Raw genomic sequence first — 23081 nt, 5'->3', positions numbered from 1 at the left:
GCATTGTGGTACATGCCTGTAGTCCCAGCTACTTGGGAGGCTGAGGCAAGAGAATGGCTTGAACCCAGGAGCCAGAGGTCGCAGTGAGCCGAGATTGTGCCATTGCATTCCAGCCTGGGCAACAGAGCAAGACTCCGTCTTAAAAAAAAAAAAAAGAAAAGAAAAAAGAGAAGTGATTGTCTATTCATATCCTTCGCCCACTTTTTGATGGGTTTGTTTGATTTTTTTTCTTGTAAATTTGTTTAAGTTCTTTGTAGATTCTGGATATTAGCCCTTTGTCAGATGGGTAGACTGTAAAAATTTTCTCCCATTCAGTAGGTTGTCTGTTCACTCTGATGGTAGTTTCTTTTGCTGTGCAGAAGCTCTTTAGTTTAATTAGATCCCATTTGTCAATTTTGGCTTTTGTTGCCATTGCTTGGTGTTTTAGTCATGAATTCCTTGCCCGTGCCTATGTCCTGAATTAGAAATATCATTTGACCCAGTCATCCCATTACTGGGTACGTACCCAAAGGATTATAAATCATGCTGCTATAAAGACACATGCACATGTATGTTTATTGTAGCTCTATTCACAATAGCAAAGACTTGGAACCAACTGAAATGTCCATCAATGATAGACTGGATTAAGAAAATGTGGCACATATACACCATGGAATACTATGCAGCCATAAAAAAGGATGAGTTCATGTCCTTTATAGGGACATGGATGAAGCTGGAAACCATCATTCTTAGCAAACTATTGCAAGGACAGAAAACCAAACACTGCATGTTCTCACTGATAGGTAGGAATTGAACAATGAGAACACTTGGATACAGGGTGGGGAATATCACACACTGGGGCCTGTGGTGGGGTGGGGGGAGGAGGGAGGGGGGAGGGATCGCATTAGGAGATATACCTGGTGTAAATGACGAGTTAATGGGTGCAGCACACCAACGTGGCACATGCATACATATGTAACAAACCTACACGTTGTGCACATGTACTCTAGAACTTAAAGTATATAACAAAAAAAGAAATATAATAGTCTATTATGTTACAATGAAACATCTGTTTTCATTTAATGCAAAAAAATTAGTACAAAATTTATGAGGCATATTTTCATAAGACTGCATAAACTAATTGTATAAAGGCTTATTAATATGAATTTTATTTTATTAATATGAATGTTATTTCATATTCATATGAAATCAATTGATATGAATTAATTTTCATATTAATTAATTCCAAATTAATTATGAATGTTATTTAATTACTAAAGTCATTGTTAAAAATATTAAAACATAAATGAACCAAAGAGACATCAACAAAAATGTGTTTATTCACAACTACTGATTTAATAGTTATTTATATTTGTATTTGAAATCTATATCAATAGAAATGTATGGTCTTTTTAATAATTCTTACTTGGGATTCCAAACAGATTTTTTAAATTATAGCTTTTTCTCTTTATATTAAAAAGAGCCACCTCTAATTTTCGAGGATGTATCTAAAAAGAAATGTTTTCTACATATATATTAATTGTACTCTTAAGTAATTTGCTAAATAGACAGACTTTTAAGGGCCAGAAACATGATTATCACCACCCATTCTAATGTTCTGTACTGAAATACACCTATGCTTTTACTTTCTGATCCCTCAGGCATAAGAATAAAGTCCAAGGAATATATAACCAATATATTGGCAGTTAAAACAGTGAAGATATACATATCACAGTCAACAGTATTCTAATATTAATGGTCTTTGAACTATGACTTAGGATTTAGAAGGTACTGCTACCCAAAATATACAAAGAACTCTTAAAACTCAACAATAAGAAAACAAAAAACCCAATTAAAAAATGGGCCCAAGGCCTGAACAGACACTTTAACAAAAAATATACACAGATGACAAGTAGGTATATGAAAATATGTTCAATATCATATGTCATTAGGGAACTGCAAATCAAAACAAGATACCACTACACACCAGTCAGAATGACCAACATCCAAAACACTGACAACACCAAATGCTAGTGAGGATGTGATAGTGAGACAGGTTGCGCATGTGTAAGGACAGGGAGTATACGGGAACTCTGTACTTCCCACTCAGTTTTGCTGTGAAACTAAAACTCTCTAAAAATTGTTTATTAATTAAAATATATTAAATTATATTAAAATAGTGAAAGTCTATGTATATATAAAAGTAAAATGCTTGGATTTCTGGTATTTTTTTCCTTTTAAAAATAGAATCCTTTAGAGTCAAGACAACAACATTGACCCAAATTAGTAGAAGTTATTATTTTCCTCAGAATTAATGGTATATCTGAATGATGCCATTCGTATTCATTTATCTCTTGAGTCCAAAATATACAACTAAAAATATAGATTAGGTTTAGAGTGCAATCTTTGACTGTGAAACAACTTTCTCTGTACTGAATCAATTAGCCAATACAAAACTGAATTCCTAACTTTGGCCTCACTAATGTTTTACCCTAAGTATGTCAGAATCCCAACAGAAACAGATGGCACACATAAACTAGGATAATCTGAAGATGGGTTTATTTGCAAAGGTGCAGGAGGATATAAAGGAACCACAAGGGATGGCACAAGTTCCACTGACTAGCAGCACTATAGCTGTCACCACATCTAGACCCAGAAGGTCAAGAAGAGAGGTTACTGGAACCCCAAAAAGAGACAGGATCATGTAGATTAGGCCAATTTGAGAGAAGTAGTGATCTATTGAGGGACATGGCCAGCCTGAAGTTATCTCAGAGGGAAGAAACAGGGGAATAAATACCCTGATTCACTCTCTCCTTCCTCCCATCTCCTGCTTAGGCTCTCCACTGGCCCAGCTCAACAGGAAGTCAGAAGATATGGAAGCCCATTGATGCAACCCATATACATAAGCCTTCAAAAGGTAAGTACAGATCTGGAGGGGCAAACAGAAGATTTTTTTGCATACCAATATAATAAATAACTACAAATTAAGTGCATTTTAAATGATACTTGGTAAATATTGTTTCAAAATATTTATGGAGTGCCAGTAAGCATAGGTACTTAATTCTCTCAGAGGTAGGGAGGTGGTCCTAAAATGATTCAAAGTGGTATTGAGAGAGGGATTGGAAGGGAGTGGAAAAAGGAAAACAGACGTCATTCTCTATGGAAAGAACAAAGCCTTACCTACTCCTATCGTACCAACTCTTCCTTTGTGTCAGTTGGAATATTTTTAGTTGCAAATCTTGGAAAATCGAATTGGCCCTAACCAACCTGGTTTAAGTAATAATGGGGACCTATTGGTTCACATAATTCAAATGTCTAGAGGTAGGACAAGATGCAGGGTTGGTTGATTCAGTTAATAATGTCATCAAAGAACGGGTTTCTTTATGTCATACCAATCTGGCATCCACATTGTCAGGTTCTTATTTGTTGGCTTTTCTTATGGTTGTAGGCTGACTGCCAGCCACGGTAGAGGTTACGTTCTTCCTAGTTTATAACCAGAAGCTAGCTAAAGTCATTTATCCATTCCTGAACCAATGCCTATGGTCAGAGGAAAGAAATATATTTGTGCTCTCCTGCCAATTTGGGGCTCAGCTCTAAAGCTGGAGACATCAAAACAAAAATCTGGATAAGGTTAGGAAGAAGGCAAAGGGATACTGAAGCTCAGTAAGCAACAAACAAATGCTCAATTCAGAGCTTCATTCATGATGCTCCAGCCATATCAGATGTTTTTTAGTTCCTCTAATATACTAAACTCTTTCCTGTCTCAAGGCTTTTGCACATGCTATTCCCCTTGCCCAAAACATTACTCCCTTCCCTCCTCCACCCTCTTACCCCCAATCTAATAAAGTCACCTGTGATGTCATCACACCTTTTACTTTTTCTTCCGCTCATTTATAATAGTTTTATATTACTTAGTCTGTGTAATTATTTGTTTTATGTCTGACTCCACCACCAGACTCTTTCATAAAAGTAGAAACATGTTTTATTTTCTTCATAGCTGTATCCTTAGTGCCACATAGCAACCAGTATATAAAAGTCACTCAATATATATTGAATGAATGGTGCTAATAGGGATGACATACAATGAATCCTTATAAGGTATTCATGTCACCATAAAAATGCATGCTACTGGTCACAAGTCAAAGAAATAATATTTTGAATGGATTACAACAAATGCACTAATTACCTTTACTGGAATCATAATTCAAAATTTATGCATCTGTATTGAAAACATTTTATTTATCCTACCAAAAAATTCTACCCAACTGTCCTCTAGTAATAGCCCATAAGACTATTTTACATTACAATTTTTACTTAGTATGAAACTATATCACTCATACCTTCTTTAAACTGCATATTTCATCTTCTTGTTTTTTATTTAAAGCTGAAAGTCTTTTGTTTGATTGTATTGCTTCCCGTACTGCAACATTAAAGACACTTAAGAAAGCATTATATTCAATGCGTATTTCAAAGAAAGTATTAAGATAAACAGGGAAAACAGTAACAATGCAATACATACGTTATTAAATTTAGGTAACAGTCATTAACTGCCATTTACTATTATCAGTATTATCATAGAAATTCAAAGTATTCCTAGTAAATAAGTCCATTCAAACATTCTCTACTGAATATGTATATTTAAATAAGATAGCACATACCATTTTGTTCTAACTTTTCATGATTCTCTTTTACCAATCCAAATTGACCTGTTATTGTGGCATAGCATTTCTCAATTTCGCTCAGTTGCTTATGATAGTCTTCTTTAGCCAGAAGATGTAACTGGACCTTTTGTTCCTATTTTGAGGAGTAATTTTAAATGTTATACATATAACACACACCCACACACACCCACACAACAAATATATAAAAATATATTGTGGTAAACAACTGCTGTTAGTAATATAAATAAATGTCATTTAAAAGTACTCTCTGAGTAAACTGCAAGGAGGAAATATTTGTTAGGAGACATTTCTAAATCTGTGTAAAACTAAAGCAAACATATTTTTCCTATAGCAAAATAGTCACTTCATGTTATGTTTCCCTTGTTTGCAATTTCTTTTTCAAAATCTTTTTATAAAAAACGCTAATCAGCCTAACACTAAGAAAAGTGAGGAGAAAATTAAAGCAATATTTTTAGTACTTTAGGAGATATTTTTTCTTTCTCTAAATCATTTGAATAATCAGGATCTATCTAGATCACTGTTTTGATTCTTTGTCCTTTCAATTTGCTAGAATAATTTCAATGTGCACTACTAAAATTCAAGTAATTTTTCTGACATAGATTTTAATTAATATAGTACCTTCTCACTGCATTAAGAAATGAAATGATGAGGCAGGAAGAATGCTTGAGGCCAGGAGTTTGAGACCAGCCTAGGCAACATAGCAAGATCCCATCTCTACAAAAATAAAAGTTAGCTGGGCGTGGTGGCACATGCCTGTAGTCCTAGCTACTTGGGAGGTTGAGGTGGGAGGATTGCTTGAGGCTAGGAGTTTAAGGCTGCCGTGAGCTATGTTCGGCCACTGAACTCCAGCCCAGGTGACAAAGCAAGACCTCATCTCTAAAAAAGAAAAAGAAATGACAAGGATAATATCTCTCAGTGGCAGGGAGGCAACATAGGATAGTAGATAGTCTACTTAAACTGGAGACATAATTGGTAAAAATCAGACCCTACTTATATAATATTATATGGGCCTCCACTGCTTTCAGCTAAAGGAACTACTCTTACCATACTTAGGAATATGACTTTTAACTCTTAAAAACTAAATATTATGTTAATAAAAATCAATAACACTTGTTAAAAGTTTTTTTATCTTCACTTGACATTAGCAGAATCATTAATTGGTTTCACATCTTTCATTCATTTTTTTTCCCCATCTGCTTCACCTTCTATGATGAGCAGTTCTAAACAAAGAACAGTATAGGCCCATCCATTGGCACTCAATAATTGTTTTCTGAATGAACCGTTGTTGTCTTATAGAGGGGGTTCTAATAGTAAAAATTTGATTTTGCCTAACCAGCATCCATTTCCCTTATCTAACAGCACCACAATTTACTGTATTGAAATACTTTTTCTTCATTACAACGTGGACTACACATTACAACAGGACTAAAATTCAGGGGTCCTATTCTTCCCTAATTAATAGAAGGGCATGTTCTCAAATTAAACCAATTGATAGCTACCTTCTTGGAATTTGAATGTTGAGCAAAAAGACTATATAAAACTAAAGAAGTTCAGTAGTGATCCTATCCAAACTGATACGAGACCTCTGTTGTGGGTTCCTACATCCTGCCTCATAAACTCTGGAATTACTCTGAGTCCCTGTTCATTCTCAAACAATTCTTTATTCTCTGGCTGATTGTGAATGCCTCCCCTAAATTAACCAGAGGCATTTCTTATTGCTTAAAACCAAAGTACAGGCCGGACACAGTGGCTCACATCTGTAATCCCAGCACTTTGGGAGGACAAGGTACGTGGATCACAAGGTCAGGAGTTCGTGACCATCCTGACCAACATGGTGAAATCCCGTCTCCACTAAAAATACAAAAATGTGCCAGTCATGGTGGCGTGCACCTGTAATCCCAGCTACTCAGGAGGCTGAGACAGGAGAATCACTTGAACCCAGGAGGCAGAGATTGCAGTGAGCTGAGATCGTGCCACTGCACTCCAGCCTGCGCGACAGAGCGAGACTCCATCTCAAAAAAAAAAAAAAAAAAAAAAAAGAAAAAGAAAAAGAAAAGAAAAACCAAAGGACAGGTAGTAGAGCATAGTAGTCAAAAGCTAGTCTGCCTATGTTTAAATCTTGTTTCTGCAATTTAGTGTGACCTTGGGTAAATTATCTACCCTATTTTTAGGATGAAGTTTATAATAGTATTTCACTCATAGGGTTGCCGTGAGGATAAAATGAATTAACATACATAAAGCACTAAAAAACAGTTCATCATGGCTGGACGTGGTGGCTCACGCCTGTAATCCCAGCACTTTGGGAGGCCAAGGCGGGCAGATCATGAGGTCAGGAGATCGAGACCATCCTGGCTAACACAGTGAAACCCCATCTCTACTAAAAATACAAAAAATTAGCCGATGTGGTGGTGGGCGCCTGTAGTCCCAGCTACTCGGGAGACTGAGCCAGGAGAATGGCGTGAACCTGGGAGGTGGAGCTTGCAGTGAGCCAAGATTATGCCACTGCACTCCAGCCTGGGCAACAGAGCAAGACTCCATCTCAAAAAAAAAAAAACAGAGCCCATCATATAAATATCACAATAAAATGATTTGTTATTATTCCTTAACTGATAAAAGTATCAATAGTTTTAATTAACTTTTATTTAGAATAAGCATGGCCTTTTAAAAATATTCATGAAGGGCCAGGCACGGTGGCTCATGCCTGTAATCCCAGCACTTTGGGAGGCCAAGGCGGGTGGATCACAAGGTCAGGAGTTCGAGACCAGCCTGGCCAACATGGTGAAACCCATCTCTACTAAAAATACAAAAATTAACCAAGCATGGTGCCGCACACCTGTAATCCCAGCTACTGGGGAGGCTGAGGCAGGAGAATCACTTAAATCCAGGAGGCACAGGTTGCAGTGAGCTGAGATCACGCCACTGCACTCTAACTCGGACGACAGAGCAAGGCTCCGTCAGACACACACACACACACACACACACACACACACATACACACACACATATATATATTTATACATGAAAAACACACATTACCATTTTAGTTGTACCTAACTATATTATCTTGGCAAGTCTGATGACAGTCTTAACTTTTTCAAAGCTATTTTTTAAATGATTTTTAAAATGGTAATATTATTGGTAATAATTATGATATATCAGTTGAAAGTTTCTCATGTATGTCATCAGGCTTTTCACTACTTATTTGATTTAATTTTGCAGCAGTTATAAATGCAAACAAGTTGATAAATGTACTTAGTCCTGGAGAGCTTATGCCTACCTGGGTAGTTACTATTATCAGTAATGGTGAGCAATAATGAACCATATTCCTTTCTTCTAAAATACCCCTTAATTTTTGATTGAGAGAATTATATTAGCTCTCAGCAGATGTCTAGAAACCTAACACAATTTCACTGAAAACCGGGTTAATGGCATTTTTTCAATTCAAGGAAGTTTTTACATATTTATTTATTTTTTTGGAAACAGAGTCTCTCTCTGTCGCCCAGCATGGAGTGCTGTGACATGATCTCGGCTCACTGCAACCTCTGCCTCCGGGTTCAGGCAATTCTCCTGCCTCAGCCTCCTGAGTAGCTGGGACTACAGGCGCATGCCGCTATGCTCAGCTAATTTTTTGTATTTTAGTAGAGACGGGGTTTTACCGTGTTGCCCAGGCTGGTCTCGAACTCCTGAACTCAGGCAATCCACCCGCCTTGGCTTCCCAAAGTGCTAGGATTACAGGCGTGAGCCACCATGCCTGGCCAATTCAAGGAAGTTTTAATTTTTTATTCTAATCAATATTTATGTAGCCTTCTTTAGAATACTATCTACTACATAATACATCATCCCACAAAAGCTTTCTTAACCTTTCAGCTAAAAAGTGATGAATAAAATAGGTAGTCAATGCCTACAAAGGTTAACAATTCTGTTAACTAAAAATGTAGCAAAGATCAAAGAGATTTCATGCATTGAGGTTTGTATACATTAATTTCTGATATACTCTATTCCAACATCCTTTGTTTGAGACAAAAATTGCAGTTTCATTGCATTTGTTTGCATGACATAATTCTGATTTTCAAACACAGTAGCATATTCAATGGCCATGATATATACCATTCAGACTTCTAAATCACATGGGTACCTACAGCTTATTAGCCCATATATGCCTATATGAACCTAGTTTACTACACTGATTTAGTTTTGAAAATGAGATAAAGAGGTCCATTGTCCAGTTTGCCACTAATTTCATGACTATCAACAAATAGTTTAAATTCTCTGAAAAGCAATAACAAAAAGTAATTGGTAATAACACTTTAGAGATGTAAGAATATTTTAAAGAATACAAATAAATTGATTTTTACTATTATTAAAACTTTAATGTACTATAAGGCTATTTTATTGAGATGATTAAGAAATAGTTAAGTACATATTGTTTGGTTCTTTTTACCTGCATGAATCGATTCAAATTATTTTTTCTTTTACACAGTTTTACTATCAAATGCAAAGACAGCCTACAAAAAATGTCAGCATTCATTGCTCTCTAAACACATGTACACCTCGTTTTAAACAAATCTAACCTATGAAAGTCAACATTAGAGGAAAAATAGCATATCCATAATTGTATGTGTGTGTAGTCTAAAAGCTTACTTTAAAGCCTTGAAGCATTTAAAATGGGAATAATGTAAAAATATTTACGCACAACTTTTTAGAAATATATTTACTGACAAAATGCACAGCTTCACATTTCCCCCTTTTTCTGTTTACTTAAGACGACTGATTTGAAAACTTCTGGAGATAAAATTAGTTTCCCTTAAAACAATCAGTTTGTTAAGAGTAAATTTTAGAGGAAAAGATAACAATCAAAAAATAAATTTAACATATTCATTTCCAATTTTGTAACTAATCTTCTAATTTCTTCAATATGAACCCAAACTAAATCAATGGAGTTATAAAACTCAATTTTCAAAAACCTATGGCATCTTTCTTAAGATATCCTTACCTTTTCAGTTGCAAATAAGAGGCATAGATTACTTTAAAAACCTAAAGTCATGCTGCTAATGTATGTGTCTACATATATACATAATATTTATGATCATGAAGTTACTTCCAGATAAGTCTTCAGTTTAAAAATATTCTACTCTGAAAGAAAGTATGTGGTTATTCTTAATCTATCAAAACCTTAAATATTGAAATTGCTTTAATTTCCTAAGGAAAAAAAATCTTTCTTGTAAATCTTTTATTTAGAGGAAAATGATATACAGAAGAGAAATACAGTATGACAATGGTTTGATAAGTTTACTTCCTTCATTAAGCTGTATTAGCTATTCAGTTTTACAACACAGACACCTATAAATTCAATTATTAACCAACATGATCATCTATATAGTAATCACTAAACACAGCAGGAAAAATTTGTATCAATGACCAGATCACAATGATGGTAAATGTAATGTCCTAAGATTTCTCTCTCACATGTTTTTATTGCATCCTTTTTATTGGTAATGTTTGAGATTTTTTTTCAAAGGGGAGGTACTTTTAAAGGATGGAAAAATGGTTTGATTTGTGATTATGTTAATTTATCTCAGAACATATCACCACCTCTAAAAGATAATCAGCTTACTGAATCACAGAAGACAGAAACTTACTAGTAGTTAAGTACTCACCTATAGGAGCTCATAAACTTGACATTTTCTTAATACTACTTTTCAAGCTATTTCTTTTAGGACCCTAACTTTATTGCTCCCCATAGCCCTGCCTTCACACTAGTGGCTATCTTGCTTCCTGTCTTGCCCATGGAAACAAATAACATAAAAGAATAATGTACTGCTTGGAATAAAATAAGATTAACTGAATTACTGAATACTATACAGGACTTAGAATAAAGAACAAGTCATCTGAATTATATAATAATAATGTAACAGGAATAATGTAAAATGAATATATGTAAGAATGCTTAGAAAAAGGAGTACTTCTAACTTTTAAATCCAAAATATAAATGTTCTGCCAGAATGAATATAAAATATTAAATATATATCAATATATAATTTTTTTAAAATTAAAATTGATGCAATGCTTTAAACTGTCAGAAAAAAATATTATGACTATAACTGAAATATCATTTTAGTAGGTATAAATGTCGTAATTCACAATAACAAAAAGCTTAGAAGTGACCAAAAACTAGAATAAGTATATACATGTTTTTATGTTTTTTTTAAAGATCGTAAGTATCTGTTTGATGAAATTTGAAAGTGGAATAAAATAAAACACATTTTATGTTGCCTTTGATCTTTAACTTGTAGCCTTATCTCCCAGGTCAAAGGGCACATTATTCAATTTCACTATATTTTGTGTAAAACCACTGTAGCGTTGAAGATGACTTTCAGTACAAATGTCATGGTACTTAAAGCTAAACCAGAATCTAGTTTTTCAGCTTCTTAATTAAAATCATGGTTTAAAATAGTCTGACAACATTATTTTTATTCTTTCCAGTTGAACAGCAACAGAATTTTCACATCTTTTATTCAATCAAGCTTAGCAATCTCTCATGGCTCTTTTATTTTCTAACACACCAAACAATTTCAAGAAGCAAAATACTTTATGTTTTTTTATGTAATGTCAGAAGGGGTGATAGTTCATTTCTTACTTCTCATATATATAATATATAAGCCTTACTCAAAAATTAATTTTACTTGCTTTAAAGTCTGCTCCAGAAAATGAAGACTGAATAGCATAACCCCACCCAAAAAGCCCTTTGACAATTTAAGTGGATATAGGAAAATTTTGGTCAACCAAAAACACAGAAAAGAAAATCCTTCTGAATAAAATAGGGCTAGAAGGGAAAAATACCAAAGTAAATATTCCCTAAAGCATTATGCTGTAAAAGCAAAAACATTCATTTTTTAATAGACTATAAAAGAGGAATGCACAGCAAATAAATACTTGTTGAACAATGTAGGATCAGTACCATATCCCAAGTGTAGACTGATAAGGGATAAATATTATATCCCAAATACTGCTTCATATATTTTGTTCTTTTCAAGCTATAATTAATACTTACATGTTTACATAAATATCTAGAAGAGATACCATTAAAATAAGAGGTTTTAGAGTTTTGTTGTTTGTTTTCACTATAAGACCCTAACAATAATTTGGGAACTGTGTAAAATTTATTTTAAATATACAGGTTGAATATCTCTAATCAGAAATGCTGGGACCAGAAGTATCTCATATTTGGGATATTTTTGGATTTTGGAATATACCTATGGGTTGAGCATCTCAAATGCAAAAATCTGAAGTCCAAAATACTCCAATGAGCATTTTCTTTGAGCATCATGTTGACGCTCAAAAAGTTTCCAATTTTGAAGCATTTCAAATTTTGAGTTTTCAGATTTGGGATGCTCAACCTGTATAAGTACTATGTAATCTAGAAATAAATTTGTGAAATAATTCATGTATGCAACATGCGAAATTGCAAATATCCCCTTTAATATTACTGGGGACAGTAATATCCAGTTTCAACAATTAATTTTTTCACTATATATGTCACATTTTATTCACAAAAATACTAATCCCCCTAAGTAGTAATCCAGATGGGGGGAAAATATGTTTTGTAATTTCCTTACCATTTCACTCACTTTCTTCTGTAAAGAGTATTTAGAAACCTTGAAAAATAAGGGGGGAAAATCTCATTAAAATACTTTAATTATCTACAACAAATTCCTCTGGTATCAAAATTACATGCTATAAAATGTGGCATTTATCTTCTGTGTACCATTATTGATTTATTCAACACATTTATGGCACCTACTATATGCTAGATACTTTCCTAGACTCCTGGAATATAGCAGTGAACAAAACGAAGTCCTTACCTTTAAGAAACTTACTTTCTAGTGGGGGGTGGTGATAGGACCGACAAATATAAGTAAAATGTATGCATGTTAGAGAGTGATAACCACTAAGGCAAAAATAAAGCAAGAGAGATAGAGAGAGCAGTCTAGGGGAGTTTGTTACTTCATATTAGCTCTTCCCTGAGGAAAAGTATAAAAAAAAACAAGCATAACAACTGTTTTAAACAAACAAATCATCTCATGATCCACAGATAACAGTCATTAACACTTTGGTACTACCAGTTTTTGTTTGTTTGATTCGTTTGTTTGTTTTTAAGATAGAGTCACACTGTATTACCTAGGCTGGAGTGCACTGGGATGATCACAGCTCACTGCAGCCTCAACCTCCTAGGCTCAAGCAATCCTCCTGCTACCTCAGCCTCATAAGTAGCTGTGGACTACAGGAACATGCCACCACACCTGGCTAATTTTTAAAATTTTTTGTAGAGACAGGGTCCCACTATGTTGCCCAAGCTGATCTTGAACTCCTGGGCTCAAGAGATCCTCTAGCCTTGCCCTCCTAAAATGCTGAGATTACAGGTGTAAGCCACCATGCCCCACTCTACCAGTTTTTTAAAAACATATATTTATACTTTAAAAGAGAGCCAGTGGAAAGTGATAATAAATATCTATTTTGTAACCTACTTTACTTAATATACAATAAACACATTTCTGTGACAAATTAATGTACAATATAACTTTTTAATGGCTACACAGTATTCCATTTTTTTAACTTTACCATAGCTTACCTAATCACTTATATTTACAGGTTTACTGAATTGAGTTTTTTACTATTATGAAATATTCTGAAATAAACATGCTTATATCTAGACTTTTATAGTTATTCTTTTTATTAGGATAAGTTCCAAGAAGCAGAATTTCTAAGATTTGTTAATTTTTATAGGTTTTTAAAAACCGTTACATAAGCCAGCGCAGGGCCTCATGTCTGTAATTCCAGCACTTTAGGAGGCTGAGGTGGGTGGATTGCTTGAGCCCAGGAGTTCAAAACCAACCTGGGTAACATGGTGAAAGTCTGAAAACAAACAAAACTAAGCTGGGTATGATAGTGTGTGCCTGTAATCCCAGTTACTCGGGAGGCTGAGGCCAGGATGATTGCTTGAGCCCGGGGGGATGGAGGTTGCAGTGAATTGAAACCGCACCACTGCACTCCAGCCTGAGTGACAGAATGAAACTCTGTCAAAAAAAAAAAAAAAAAATTGTTACATAGTCTTCTAGAGGATTGACCAAGTTAAATGCCAACCAGCCATATATGAGTGCTTATCTTCTTAAATCCTACTTACATTTTTTAAATTTTAAGCAAAAGTACAATAATTACTACACATTTCCTATGAAATAAATTTTTTAGCCTACTGCCATGAATGACCTGATTTTTATTATATTTTATTTTATTTTATATTAATGGATGGGTTGTATATGATTCATTTCTTCCATAAATGTTGAATGCTTATTGTAAGTAAAGCATTGATATAGACACTGGGGGTACAACACTGGACCAAAAGAAAAAATCCTGCCCAGCTTAAATTCTGGGCAAGAGAAAAAGCAATATAAGCTAAAACACATGGTATATTAGATATTGATAGGTGTTAAAGAAAAACAATAAATGAGGGAAGACGATTACACAGGATGGTCAGGAAACTCCTTTCTGAGATAGCAAATTCTGAGTAAAGACCTGGATAGAAGTAAGGAAGAATATTTCAGCAGGTTCTCTAACGTGGAATAAGGTCTAGTGTGTTCAAAGAATAGCAAGGAAGTCCATGTGGCTGGAAGGGAGTAAGCAAGGTGAAGAACAGCAGAGTTCAGAGAGGGGCAAGGGAAGGCAAGGGGACCCAAATCATTGTAGGCCTCGTTATGTGTGATACAGATTTGGTTTTTATAACTAATGAGATGGAAAGCCACTACAGAGTTCTGAGGACAAATGTGACAAAGCCTGACTTAGCCTTTTTTTTTTTTTTTTTTTTTTTTTTTTTTTTTTTTTTTTTTTTGGAGACGGAGTCTTGCTCTGTCGCCAAGCTGGAGTGCAGTGGCATGATCTCAGTTCACTGCAACCTCTGCCTCCCGGGTTCAAGCAATTCTCCTGCCTCAGCCTCCCAAGTAGCTGGGACTACAGGTGCATGCCACCATGCCTGGGTACTTTTTATATTATTAGTAGAGACGGGGTTTCACCATGTTAGCCAGGATAGTCTTGATCTCTTGACCTCGTGATCTGCCCACCTCAGCCTCCCAAAGTGCTGGGATTAGAGGCACGAGCCACCGCGCCAGGCCCTGACTTAGCTTTTTAAAGACTCACTCTATTACATTCACATTAGAAGGGAACAGAAGTTGTGGCAAGAAAAATCACTTAATAAGCTACTGTAATAATCCAGATGAAAGAGGATGATGAATGAGGACTAGGATGTTAGTAGATGAAATAAGAAGTGGTTGGAAAGCAGATACACTCTGAGGGAGAGCCAAAAAAAAAGTAACTGGAAAAAGAGAGTTGTCATTAATAAGGATGGAAAAGATTAAATAAGCCAGTTTTCAGGAGGCAGGACTTTAGAAACTTAGTTTTAACCATGTCAAGTTTGAGGTGTCTTTTAGATATCCAAGCAGAGACAGCAAATAGTTAATGTAGGATGGATTAGGGGTTAGGAGATAAACATTTAGAAGTCTTCTAACATGTAGATCCCATTTTAAAGACACGAGCCTGGATGAGATCAGAGTACTTTTTAAGGCATTCAGCACAAAAGCAAAGGAAAATGTTTTGAGGTCATCTAGAAAAATAAGAGGAAAAAATGAAAAGACAAAATTCAGAAGACAATATATTACTCTGATCCTGAATTTATTATCTGCTACCATTAGCCAAAGATAAAACTATATCTAGAGCAAATTTACCAAATAATTTCAGGCCACCGTTATTCACACACACCTCTGCATTTATTATTTCTCAAGTATATCCACAGCGGTATTTTATCAATAGCTCTAGAGCACTGCCCAACTAATAAACTCCCACATAGCTGCATTTCTGACACATAGATGAATCTGAAAATAATATAATTGGATGGACATGCAGTATTTTTATATATGTTATATTTAATATTTTTAATTGTTTAAAAATTGGTTAATATCACATATAGGCATACCTCTAATATCAGAACAAAACTATACTAATGCTAATGCATTAACTATAGAAGGCAACTTCAAGAATAAAATACAAATGTTTTCCTATTATAGTTATCCTTCACTTTATGGAAAATTATAAGAAAAGCTGACTGAAAGCACACTGCTTTACAGAAAAATCTTATTTTCCTATTAATTTTCCATTTATTGAATTATTTTAGTTGGGAATAAAGTCCCCCAAATACTATGTTTAAAACATTTAACCCCTTCCTCTTCTTAAACAGTTCAGCCCTGAAGTCCATTAGGTTAGGTAGTATAAGGTAGGGGTATGTGAGGAAGTGGTGAGGGGGTTGTGTCTAGAGCATTCCAGAACAGAATAACAGGCCTGAATGGAGAAAAGAGGATTTCCCCATGTAAAGGAGGGCAGTCTACTGTGGGGAGTCAGAAACTAAGCAAGGTGAGGAGGGTGACCCTGCAAAAGGGCAACCCTGCTGAAAGTGTCAGAATCCAAGCAGGAAAAGGAGGACATCCACATAAGGAAAGAGGCGGCAGCAGAATGGTGGATTGGTTACGTAACAGGGTGTTTTATGAAACAAGTCAACGTCTTAGTGATAATGAAAGTCAGATTTCTCATTGAAAGAGAAGTACTAAAGAGAAGAAATAAACTAAAATAATCCTTGTAGTTTGGGATTGTAATTTGCAGTAGTGCAAATTAATGGTTTTCAATATACATACATAGATTGATATAAAAATATATGTAACTGTAAGTATATGTGTGTATGTGTGTATGTATGTAAATATATACATATATTTCCTAGCTCTGTCCACTGAGGGGGTCTGAGAACAATGACACTCCAACAGTAATAATTGTAATAGCACTCAGACCTTGGTTTCTATATACCTTTTTTTCTACTAAAAGGAACCAGGGCAACAGGGAAAAATGGTTTATTATGGGGCAAGATCAGGTAAAGTACGAGGTGATCCTGGTACATTTTATTTTTATCTGAAAGCAGAAAAATCCTAAATGAATGATGAAGACATGTCAAAAATACCCAGCAGCCAGCTTGAATGGACTCCCACTGGCCAAACCAAGAATAATTTGATAAAAATAAATGATAGTCAAATATTTTAATCCATTGTACAAAACAAGAAACTATGAGCCTATATTGATATAAATAAATCTATTAGAAGTTTGGTGAGAAATGACATATTTACATAGTTTCAAAGTGCCTCTCCACAAAATACGCTGCTTACAAAGGAGAAAAGAGTAACCTTACAGTGGAGAAATTTGTCAGATACTTCCTTAGTCAAATTATCAGAGTGAACATCACCAATAATAAAACAAATTGAAACCATTAGCTATCTGATAGGATTCAATAAGAAGAATATGGCATTACTTCTGTGATAAATAAACTGAATCTAACCATGAGGAAACATTGTACAAACAGAAACTAAGGAACATTCTACAAAATAATGGTCTGTAATCTTCAAGACTGTCAAAGTTATAAGAATCAACCAAAGACTAGGAAAGTCTTCCAGACTGAAAGAGATTAAAGAGCTATGACAACTAAATACAAACACAGGATTCTAAACTAGACCCTTTTGTTATGAAAATACTTTAATGTGACAATTGGTGAAACTGAATGAGTCCTGAACATTACAGTTATATACCAGTGTTAACTTCCTGATTTTGATTGCTGTGTTATGGTTTTACAGGAGAATATCCCTGACTGTAAGAAGGATATACTATAGTAATGAGACGATAGAGCATCAGTTTGGCAAATTATTCTAAAATCATTCAGGAAAATAAGTTCTTTCTATTGTACTTCCGATGTCTCTAAAAGCTGATGATACTTTCAAAGAAAAAAACTTAAGTGATTCTTAAAAACATTGTGGAATGAACTAATGTGAAATGTTTGAAAAATATATAGCATCAATAAAAAAAAGTTAACATACAGCTGAAGTTCAAAAGAAAGATAAGGAAATTGTCAGACATCAAAAATAAGACAGGAAACCCATAGTCAGAGTTGTAACTATGCAAGGTGATGCTCTAGTAATCCAGAAACCCCTACAAACAGATATAGGCTGTCATGGCAAAGTCAGGGTTTTAATATCCATGTGGGCACAAAGCCAGGGGATCTAGAACACTGGTATAGAGAAAGGACTCTAGAAAAACAGCTAACTTCAAGAAAGGAAGACTAGAAGAACTCAGCCTACCAGCACAAAAAAATGTCTGCCTAGATCACTGGTCCAAAACCAAAAATTATTCCATGAGAAATAGAAAAACCTAAACTTGTAGTACAAAAGGGTATAAAGTCCTAATAATAGATGCTCCCTGCATGGTATGTACATCCTAGATGATAAATTAAGGTAACAACCAGAAACTGTTCTGCGAAATCCTTGAGGCTCAGAACAGAAGCAAATACAAAAGAGCTCTGTAGGAACAATTCCACAAGTTCATCAGAAAAATACAACCTCCACTAAAGAGGGGCTCACAATTTAAAATTTATGAACCACATTAAAAAGGAAGATTTACAATGAAGGAGCATTAGCAGGCAGCCACTGCAAACAGGAAGACTTGTACCCACCAATATTTAAAAATAACAGAAGAATCTCAAAGATATTATTAAAAGTATTTTTAATGATTAGAGACACAAAAGATAAATAAGAAATATGAAAAAAAATAAGACTAGGAAAAGGCAGATTTTTTAAAGCACCAAATAGAATATCTATAAAAGAAAAAGGTCATTATAAAATAAAAAACTTAAAACATAAGTTATATGGCAGATAAAACATAGTTGAAGAATTAGTGAACTAAAAGATATATCTCAGAAAATTACTCACGCCTGTAATCCCAGCACTTTGGGAGGCCGAGGCGGGCGGATCACTAGGTCAGGAGATTGAGACCATCCTGGCTAGCATGGTGAAACCCTGTCTGTACTAAAAATACAAAAAATTAGCTGGGCGTGGTGGCGGGCACCTGTGGTCCCAGCTGCTTGGGAGGCTGAGGCTGGAGAATGGCATGAACCTGGGAGGCGGAGCTTGCAGTGAGCCGAGATCGTGCCACTGCACTCCAGCCTGGACAACACAGTGAGACTCCGTCTCAAAAAAAAAAGAAAGAAAAAAATTACATAAGAAACAGCAAGCTCACAGGCATAAAGAAATAGAAAGTGTATAAGGTATAGAGACATGGAGGATGAATGAGAAGATTCAAAATATATCTTCTTAGGAGGCTGAAAGGAGAAAATATAAAGACTCATTGGGGAAGGTAATACTTGAAGTGATAAAGACTTAAACTGCTCTCAGAAATAAATATATTAATTTTCATGTCACAAAAGAACTCTTAAATCGTAAAACAAAGAAAATAAACAAATATTTTAGTAATAAAAATAATTATTGTAATTCAACTTAGAAAGCTGTAGGACTGACAGTGATTTTTAAAAGAATTTTTTAGAGAAGATTGAGGTTCACAGCAAAATCCAGAGGAAGGTAAAGAGATATACCATATACTCCCTGCCCCACACATACATAACCCCCCATCATTAAAATCCCCCACCAGAGGGGTACTGATATGGTTTGGCACTGTGTCCCCACCCAAATCTTATGTCAAATTGTAATCCCCACATTGTTGGAGGAGGGGCCTGGTGGGAGGTGACTGGATAATGAGGGCAGTTTCTAATGGTTAGCACCATCCCTCTAGTGTTATCTCATGATGGAATTCTCATGAGATCTGGTTGTTTAAAAGTGTGTAGCACTTTCCCCCTTAGCTGTCTCTCTCTCCTGCTCTGCCAAGGTAAGACATGCTTACTTCCCCTCCCACCATGATTTTAAGTTTCCTGAGGCCTCCCAGCCATGCTTCCTATACAGCCTGCAGAACTGTAAGTCAATTAAACCTCTTTTGTTCATAAATTACCCAGTCTCAGGTAGCTCGTTATAGCAATGTGAGGATGGACTAATACAGGTACATTTCTTACAATTAATGAACCTACACTGACATCATTATCACCCAAAGTTCACAGCTAACATTAGAATTCATTCTTGGTATTGTACATACTATGAGTTTGGACAACTATATGACATGTGTCCACCATTACAGTATCATACAGAGTATTTTTATTGCCGTAAAAATCTTCTGTACTCTGCCTTTTTATCTCTCCCTCCTTCAACCCCTGGAAACCACTTTTTTTTTCTTTCAAGATGGAGTCTCGCTCTTGTCCCCCAGGCTGGAGTGCAATGGTGCAATCTCGGCTCACTGTAATCTCCACCTCCCAGCTTCAAGCGATTCTCCTGCCTCTGCCTCCCAAGTAGTTGGGACTACAGGTGCCCACCACCACACCCCACCAAATTTTTGTATTTTCAATACAAACAGGTTTTCACCATGTTGGCCAGGCTGGTCTCGAACTTCTGACCTCAGGTGATCTGTCTGCCTCGGCCTCTCAAAGTGCTGGGATTACAGGTGTGAGCCACTGCGCCTGGCCACAACCACTTTTTTTTTACCGCCTCCATCATTTTTCCTTTTCCAGAATGTCGTATAGTTGGTGAGTAACGTATCTTTGTTGTTTTAATTTGTATTTCCCTAATGACATATGATGTGGTGCATCTTTTCATAAGCTTATATGCCATCTGTATGTATATCTTCTTTGGTGAGGTGTCTATTAAGATCTTTGGCCCATTTTAAAATCAGATTGTTTTCTTATTGTTCAGTTTTAAGAGGTCTTTGTTATTTTGGATAGCTGTCCTTTGTCAGAGGTGTCTTTTGCAAATGCTTTTTTTCCTACTCTGTGGCTTGTCTTTTCATTCTCTTGACAAGCCAGAGTAGGTAAAGTTTTTAATTTTAATGAAGTCCAGCTTATCAATTCTTTCAGAAATCATGCTTTTGGTGTTGTATCAAAAAAGTCATCAGCAAACCCACGGTCATCTAGATTTTCCCCTATGTTATCTTCTAGGAGTTTTTTAGATTTGTGTTTTACATTTTGGTCTGTGTTCCATTTTGAATTAAATTTCGTGTAAATCTGTGTCTAGATGCATTTTTTTCCTATGGATGTCCAGCTGTTCCTGTACCATTTGTTGAGAAGGATGTATTTTTTACCTTCCCAACTTTGAGAGCTTTGCTATTTTATTACATTTCCTTCTATCATTCTCCAGACTATAAAATTACCCAAATATCTAAGAATTCCTCATGCATAAATGTATAAACTCAAAGCTCCAGAAATCTAATTTCCTTTTGTCCATGTGATTAGGTATGGCCTAATAAAATTAGGCTTCAAAACTAGAAATAACATGTTATATATTAAATATCCCTTCAGTTCTATAAGAGGAATTAATATAATATATAAAATTAAGTAAGTTTAAATTTAACAAAGTAAAATAATAAAATAGAGCTTTGGAGCTGAATATCTTAGAGATCATCTATCCCATTACTCCCAATCTGGGTTTTACGACATCTACCTATCCTCTCTTTATTCATGCCTCTTCTGGGAGCGTGAATGGAGCAGTGTTTACATTATTACAGTGTAATACATTATTACAACAGTGTTTACATTATTACAATCAATATAGGTAGCGTTTAATGCATGAGTCTAACAGGGAGTACTAATACATTTCCTTCTATATAGTTCTAGTGTGCTACTTGAAGAACTGTTTTACTATGATCGGGACCTAAGTATCTTCTCTTTTTTACTGCATTCAAGACCTAAATATCTTTTTTTCTTTTTTTTTTTTTTTTTTTTTTTGGAGACAGGGTCTCACTCTGTCACCCAGGCTGGAGTGCAGTGGCGCAATCACAGCTCAATGCAGCCTCAACCTTCTGGGTCAAGCGATTAACATCAGCCTCCCATGTAGCTGGAGCTACAGCCACGCACCACCATATCTGGCTGATTTTTGTGTATATATTTTTTTGTACAGATGCGGTTTCACCATGTTGCCCAGGCTGGTCTTGAACTCCTGGGCTCAAGCAATTCGTCCGCCCAAAATGCTGAGATTACAGGCATGAGCCACCACGCCGGGCCTCTTCTCTTCTTACATTCCATCAATTGCTCAGAACCATCCCAAATTTTAACTTGCTTTATATCTTTCTCATATAGTTATGTTTTCCCTAGAGTTTCTGATCACTACTTTTTTGTTGAAAAAAACACAAGGATTTTTTTTTTTTTTTTTGAAACAGAGGGTAGTGGCCTGATCATGGCTCACAGCAGCCTCAACCTTGTGGGCTCAAGCAATTCTTCTACCTCAGCCTCTGGAGTAGCTAAGACTACAGGTGCTCACTACCACACCCAGCTAATATTTTTTTCAATTTTTTATAGAGACAGGATCTCCCTATGTTACCCAGGCTGGTCTGGAACGCAGTCCTCCAGTCTCAGCCTCCCAAAATGCTGGGATTACAAGCATGAGCCATCACACCCAGCCTAGGATGTATGTTAACATTTTTCCATACTTTTCTTTGTGTTTATATATACACATACTTTTCGTTTTTTCTGAACTATCTGAAAGTAAGTTGCAGCTAATAGGTGATTTCACCCTAAATACTTCATCATACATTTTCTAAGAATAAAAACTTTCTTTTATATAACCATAATATTATGCCTAGGATAATATTATACCTAGGACATTACTATATTATTATACCTAGGAAAATAATTCAATAATATAATCTAATATATGGTCATATTCAAATATCCCAATTGTCCTCTCCAAATTTTTATGGCTGGTTTTATTCCTGATCCAGGATCCAGTGAGAGTTCACATACTACATATTCTTTTTTTTGAGATGGAGTCTCGCTCTGTCACCCAGGCTGGAGTGTAGTGATGTGATCTCCGCTCACTGCAACCTCTGCCTCCCAGATTCAAGCGATTCTCCTGCCTCAGCCTCCTGAGCAGTTGGCACTACAGGCACCCGCCACCATGCCTGGCTAATTTTTGTATTTTTGGTAGAGACAGAGTTTCACCATGTTGGCCAGGCTGGTTTCCAACTCCTGACTTCAAGTGATCTGCTGCCTTGGCCTCCATTATTTTAATCAAAAGTAGCTCCCCTTTCTTTTTTCATGACACTGAAGTTTTTTTTGTTTTGGTTTGTTTTGAACTTTTAGGTTCAAGGGTACATATGCAGGTCTGTTATACAGGTAAATTGCATGTCACGGGGGTTGGTTGTACAGATGATTTTACCACCCAGGTAATAAGCACAGAACCCAATAGGTCCTTTTTTGATCCTCACCTTCCTCCCATCCTCCATGCTCAAGTAGGCCCCAGTGTCTATTGTTTCCTTGTTTAACAATGAAGTTTTTTGAGTCCAGCCTAGATGTCATATAGAATGTGCCACACATTGTGATTGTGTCTAATTGTTTCATCATAACTAGATTTCAAATAATATTTTTGGCAAGAAAATTACATAGGTGAAGTTCAGTCCTCCTTATTGCATAATAACAGT

At 35.5% G+C, this 23081-nt stretch overlaps 1 protein-coding gene and 1 long non-coding RNA gene across 6 annotated transcripts in view; one reads left to right on the top strand and one right to left on the bottom strand.

The window, feature by feature from the left end:
- The window catches only part of LOC105471513 (coiled-coil domain containing 73), a 265590-nt gene that overhangs the window by 62504 nt on the left and 180005 nt on the right, over nt 1-23081 (bottom strand). For 4 of the 5 annotated variants that reach the window (XM_071074899.1, XM_071074900.1, XM_011724001.2 and 1 more), the window contains 3 exons: nt 12278-12316; nt 4638-4773; nt 4320-4399 (listed from right to left, as the gene is read on the bottom strand). In XM_071074899.1, coding sequence (XP_070931000.1) covers nt 4320-4399; nt 4638-4773; nt 12278-12316 — 255 coding nt within the window. The remainder of the gene's footprint in view (nt 1-4319; nt 4400-4637; nt 4774-12277; nt 12317-23081) is intronic. The other variant, XM_071074901.1, reaches the window with a different exon arrangement.
- Nucleotides 2360-23081, top strand: part of LOC105471512 (uncharacterized) — a 32668-nt gene continuing 11946 nt past the window's right edge. The window contains exon 1 of the long non-coding RNA XR_981187.3: nt 2360-2896. This is a non-coding gene — a long non-coding RNA (uncharacterized lncRNA). The remainder of the gene's footprint in view (nt 2897-23081) is intronic.

The sequence above is a fragment of the Macaca nemestrina genome, chromosome 12, assembly GCF_043159975.1.
Source record: "Macaca nemestrina isolate mMacNem1 chromosome 12, mMacNem.hap1, whole genome shotgun sequence".
NCBI lineage: Eukaryota > Metazoa > Chordata > Mammalia > Primates > Cercopithecidae > Macaca > Macaca nemestrina.
Note: the sequence above shows the minus strand (reverse complement) of the source record. Positions and strands in the feature narration are given on the sequence as shown.